The sequence below is a fragment of the Salvelinus alpinus genome, chromosome 17 (assembly GCF_045679555.1).
Source record: "Salvelinus alpinus chromosome 17, SLU_Salpinus.1, whole genome shotgun sequence".
Taxonomy (NCBI): domain Eukaryota; kingdom Metazoa; phylum Chordata; class Actinopteri; order Salmoniformes; family Salmonidae; genus Salvelinus; species Salvelinus alpinus.
The window spans coordinates 28,840,576-28,846,575 of record NC_092102.1 but is presented as its reverse complement, the minus strand read 5'-3'; the positions used below and the strand labels follow the sequence as shown (position 1 = coordinate 28,846,575).

At 43.5% G+C, this 6,000-nt stretch overlaps 1 protein-coding gene across 2 annotated transcripts in view; it reads left to right on the top strand.

Annotated features, from left to right (window-relative positions):
* Nucleotides 1–1,331: 1,331 nt before the first annotated feature.
* LOC139542674 (nucleolar protein 4-like) overlaps nucleotides 1,332–6,000 on the top strand; it is a 182,357-nt gene continuing 177,688 nt past the window's right edge. The window contains exon 1 of one of the 2 annotated variants that reach the window (XM_071348397.1): nucleotides 1,332–2,217. In XM_071348397.1, the coding sequence (XP_071204498.1) occupies nucleotides 1,879–2,217 (339 nt within the window). In that variant the 5' untranslated portion in view covers nucleotides 1,332–1,878. The remainder of the gene's footprint in view (nucleotides 2,218–6,000) is intronic. The other variant, XM_071348396.1, reaches the window with a different exon arrangement.

Below are 6,000 nucleotides of genomic sequence, written 5' to 3'. Positions count from 1 at the left end.
TGGTTTGTGATTGGGCTGTAATGGGATCTTATGTTTTACATATTGTGTTGCCAAAGTAGGCCGTTCATTAATCTATTGGATGTTATGAGCGATTATCAAAATTATAACAGTCTGGAAGTATTTTTGGGTAAGGTATCCTATTTAGGTAAACTGAGCATCTAGACTGTTGTGTTATCCATTACTATATGATATACAGCTGACATGTTCAGTATGTAGCCTTCAAAATGATATGCATGGCCTGGTGAATGAAGAATAGGAATAGGTACAATTTTGCATTTATGGACTCTTGAGTAAAATCAGGCATATTGGATGTGTGTGGGCTCTCTTATTCTGATGTGTGAAAGTGTTTTTAGCAGAATTGTTTTTCTGTTTTGCTTCATTGACTACAAGATTGGATGGAGCCACAAAAGGCCACTGACTGTTGAGAGAAAACTAAAACAGTTTAACTGACAATCTTTCTAAAACAAACAAAGATCAGGTGGAGTCAAGCCACTCTAAGCAGAATATTGTCTTATAATGAAAACAATAGTGCGCTAGGATGGTTTGGCTGTCTAAAAGACTCCAGAACACTTATAGCTGCAGCATGGGTTTGAATCCGGCACTGCTATTTCAACAAACTCTCCCCTCTCCATCTCTTTCATATCAAATAAACATAAAATATGTGAGAACTATGCCTACAATAATAACAATTATTATTATTATTAATAAATTAATTCATAGGTTTACTTAATTCCGTTATACATAGTATTTTTTATTATTATTATACCAATACAATAGGTTATCCAGTTATGACAATATGGGTAGTGAAAATATAAAATATAAATTCAAATTTGATTGAAATTATAGCTCATATTTTACAATGTAGCCTACCAATCATGTGCTGGCTCAAAACCCTGAATTTCATGCGACATAGGTTTTCGTTACAATGGGTCAAAGAAAACGTGGGGGGAAAAAGCACACATTAATTCTTCATGTCCATATCCATCAAACGAAAGAAACAGTGCCAATAGCTCCATTTAGTCCCGCATGGGACGGTCGGGCAGCCCCGCTTTCTGTGCGTTTCGGCTTCTGGTACTGCACTTCCTGGATTTTAGCGAGCGATTCCGCGCACACATGTCCCATCGATGCTACATGGTTTGTGGGTGTGTGGTATCTAGTGGAGAAGAACAAGAGCCTGTACATAATACCTACTATTCGCACACATGTATCCTTTATCAATTTAAAGCTTTATCTAGGAGAGACATCGTTGCGCTTTGATTTGCCTTACAGGAGATGGTTCGGGACGGCGGCATTCAAGTTCGATTCAAACAGGTGGAATACAGTAGGTGTCGGGTGGAGTTGGGAGGAGGAAGGTATCACGACAGCACGGGCTGCTATCTATCCTTCTAATTAGTAGCGGACCTGTGCCATATATGGACTCTGTCTTATTATATAGCCTTATTTATGTAAAATAGGCTACCACGTTTTATTGTCTCCTCCAGGACAGTAAAATTGTGATATTCAAACGGCGAATCTTTATTAGCTTGGAGACCATTGACACACAGGTGGGAGATACCCGTTTCTTAGGACGGCCCCTCTTTCAGTTCCTCAGAGCAGGATATGAGCTACTGACATTTGTTATTACCCTTTGGGACAGGAGGCGAACGGTTTCTGCTAACAGGTGTGAGAGAGAGCACACCAATCTTCATAGCCTGATACGGAATCCTTCCTCATTGTTCGCAGGAATATCAATCTAAGTCATATGTTGATCCCTTTCTAGCCAAGAGAGATACATTTAACGGTTCATTGAAACATACATAGAATAAAATAGTATATTATTATATATTTTTAAGACCCAGTCCTCCTATTTAAAAGGACACGGGACATCAGAGAGAAACCATGTCAATGAGAAAACCCAGCTTGAATTTACCCAAAATGAGCAGAAACTCGGTGGTGTTGGAAGGAGAGATGTTCGGCGAATTTCAGAACTGGTGTCTCCGTACTTACGGGGACTCGGGTAAAACAAAGACAGTCACCCGGAGAAAATACAATAAGATTCTCCAGACCCTTTTACACACCGACGACTCGGACGCCGTCTACATCGAGAGCAACCACATCAACGCCAAATTCAAATTCTGGGTGAAATCCAAAGGGTTCCAGGTCGGGACCATTCAAGGGGACCTGAACAAGAATGGAGCCACTGACATACCTGTCCTGTACGTCCCCATCAAGGTGACGGTTAGTAAATGTTCCTCTTTCATTGCTGTGCGCGTAAATGTGTGTGTGGTCTATGATGCCCATATAAATGTATGTATTGAGTCCTAGCACGCTACCGTTGCTCTACCATAACTTTCCTTGGACCTTTGATCCACCCCAATAGGCCGTTCTTATCTTAAGATGACACGCATTCATTCCTGCCCCTACTGTCATGGGCCAGGCAGTGCCACTATGCGTACAGCGCTTCTATATTAAGCTACTACCCGGTTTGAGCAAATAGCATCGCCCTGACAATGATGATAGACAATGATTTTTGCAGCAAAGACAAATTAGGCTAAAAGCCAATATCCAGAGACACATGATGGCATGATAGTCAAGTGTGTGTGTTTGCTTGCAGGTGTCCAAGCCATATTGGTTTGACCGATTGCGTTTTGATGGTTGTCGTGTTGCTGAAGAGACTGGGTAGAGAGAGAAGGTGTATATATAGATGCCCATCCCACCGCTAGCCCGTGTGCGCGCATTTGTAGCTCACATTGGCAGCGGAGGGGGGGCAAATGAAAAATAAATGATAAAATACCGGTAAAAAATAAATAAAACATTCGTATGAGATATTTCATTCCTGACATAGAGTACATTTGCCAGTTCGCAATATTTACATTATCTTGTACATTTATGTCTCAAATCAATTCAATTCCGTTAATGCTTAATTTCATTTAGCCCTTCTATGATGAATATTAAAATATGTGATGCAGACGTGGATACAGCTGACAAAAATTGAAGAACTAATTCCATTTCACCTTTGTGTTCACCTGGTGTTAGACAGTCATTCTAAAATTGCATTTGTGCAGCCTATTCTTTCAATGTTCTTCTAATAATGTTTTATATTGAAAGTTGAGTGGGGTAAAGTGGCCTGAAAAGATAGACATCTGTGACTATAAATGACAATGTAACCTCAATGCCAGTTTATATAGATCCAGGTTCAGACAGGGACAGGACAACTAAAGATTGTGCATCAAAATCAAGGATTTACAGACATGATTACACATTTCAAAGTCACCCATTCACCTGCTGAGCTTGTCTAATGCACCTGCTGCTGCTGCTTATTTACATGCCTCAGCATCTGAGTCACATGAAACGGTTGCGCTCCTGTCTGCTCCCCTCTTGATAATGTGTCTGTCCTAGATTTGAACAGGCTATTCTGAAACTGTCCCTCTCTCTTTCCTCTTTCTCTCTCTCTCCCCCTCTCCCTATTTCTTTCCATCCTCTCCCTTTCTTTCTTTCTTTCTATCTTTCTCTCTCCACATCTCCTTCTCCTCCTCTGAGCTGACTTCATTGAGGTTGTGTGAAAGGATTCAATGGAGAGTCTGGTCATCTACATTTACATTTACATTTAAGTCATTTAGCAGACGCTCTTATCCAGAGCGACTTACAAATTGGAAAGTTCATACATATTCATCCTGGTCCCCCCGTGGGGAATGAACCCACAACCCTGGCGTTGCAAGTGCCATGCTCTACCAACTGAGCCACACGGGACCATCTATAGGGGGCATGCTGCTAGACAAGTGCAGAGTCTGTTATTTCCGTTCCAAACAGGGTCAAGGCTCTCTCTGATTGCTTTTGGACCATTTGTAAATGACCACTGTTGAAAGTTTCTCTGTAGAAAGATAGTATACAATACATGCCTTAAATATACTCAAAATGCAATCACAAAAATACATTAGTTACCCAGCTTTTGTCTGCAGACAGACAGTCATATGACTTGTTGACTTGCTGAACTCTGATAGTAGGCTAATTTGTGCGGGCCGGATACAGACATTTTTGAAGGAGCTGTTACTCCGCTCTCAGCTAAACACAGAGTCAACCCCACTCATTGCAGCTTCTTGGCAGAAGCTAAGGCAGAAGCTAAGGCAGAAGCTAAGGCAGAAGCTAAGGCAGAAGCTAAGGCAGAAGCGGTAAGTCTGCTTTTTGTCTTGAGGCAGCAGGGTCATATTTTGACTGACTGTGAGACACAGTGTGCTCTCACCCAGACCTGCTGCTATTTTATTTATTTCAGTGGGTCACGACAAGTGGAGAGTACTGTAGGTTTAATGCTGGAGAGATAGATCAATAGTGATGATGGAAACACAGTCTTGCTCCCTTCGGGGTTCTGTCAAGATGCGTGAGCTTTCACCCTCACTGCTTGTTTTCTATTGGAGGTTTTGACCACTTGTAAATTGGACTGTTAGTGTGTGTGTGGGTGTCTGTTTGTTTGTGGAAGGGAGGGTGAGTGTGTGTTTTTAGCTGGGTAAGTTGTTGTTGTGTGTGTGTGTGTGGTTACATGTGAGATTCCTGAGTGAGCAGGTTGTAAATCTGTTCTAAGTGCCAGTAGAGCCATGGCATGGTAGGCAGTGTGTGGATGAATGAGGCCAGAGCTCTGGAAAGCTGCCTGAGGCCTGGAGAAACCTGGAGGAGGACGCCACACACACTGAACCCGCTCCCAACCTGTGTGCAAGTGCGTGTGTGTGTGTACATGTGTGCATGCATGTTTGCACAACAGACTAGAGTGTGTGTTTTATGACGGGTGAAAGTGTGTGTAAGTGTGTGTAATTCCCTCACATACAGGTATTCAATGTTTGTGCAACAGGCAGCCATGTAGTACTGCTCCTTCACTTCCTGTGTTGGCACATAATTATATGTTTGGACAGTGTGGATCATCTTCGGTAGGTTTTTATTAAACTGCTCTGAAGGATGGCATCACTCTAGTGTAGAAAATAGACTTCAGACTAATGTTTTTAGGAGAAGCATCCAGCCGTCAGATGGCAAATCAAAGACAGAAAAGGCCACTCTAGCAGGAACTCTGTAAGAAATGTGACCTTTAACAACCTTTAGCATGATAACAACGGAGGATAAGATCATCTGAATCAACACTTAGTGAAGGAAAAACAGGTGGCTTTTTCACATTCCTGACCCGAACCCAAAAATTACGAGCCAGCACAGTAGGATTCAGGTCGGCACGATAGTATGAAAAGGGTCAAGGTGTGATCTTATTAAGAGAGAGAGTGGGTTGAGACAGCAGGACAGAGGTGTATCACAGTAGCAGCACATTGAAAAACTGTCGGACAAAGAGAGAGAGGAACAATGGGACAGTCACGGCATTAGGAAGAGCGAGAACGAGGCAGCGAAAAAGAGAGAGAGAAATAGAGAGGGACGGAGAGAGAAAGAGGGGAAGAGAAAATAGTGTGTGTTGCTGAGAGGAAGCAGCACCACAGCTTAGCCATCACATGGAGTTGACACCAGCGTCTCGGCGGCTCCTATTAATAGGTCTTAACGCTTTTCTCTTTCCTCCACTGGCAGAGGGCCCTCTCTCTCTTGTTCTCTCTCCCTCTACCTCTCCCCCCCTCTCTCTCTCCCTCTACCTCTCTCCCGTTCTCTCTCTCTCATTCTCTCTCCCGTTCTCTCTCTCTCATTCTCTCTCCCGTTCTCTCTCTCTCATTCTCTCTCTCTCATTCTCTCTCCCGTTCTCTCTCTCTCATTCTCTCTCCCCCTCTCTCTCCCTCTCTCTCTCTCTCTCTCGCTCTTCCCCCCCTCTCTCGTTCTCTCTCTCGCTCTTCCCCCCTCTCTCGTTCTCTCTTCCCCCCTCTCTCTCTCTCTCTCTCTCTCTCTCTCTCTCTCTCTCTCTCTCTCTCTCTCTCTCTCTCGCGCTCTTCCTCCCTCTCTCTCTCTTGTTCTCGCTCTCTCTCTCGCTCTCGCTCTTCCTCCCTCTCTCTCTCGCGCTCTTCCTCCCTCTCTCTCTCTCTCTTCCTCCCTCCCTCTCTCTCTCTCTCT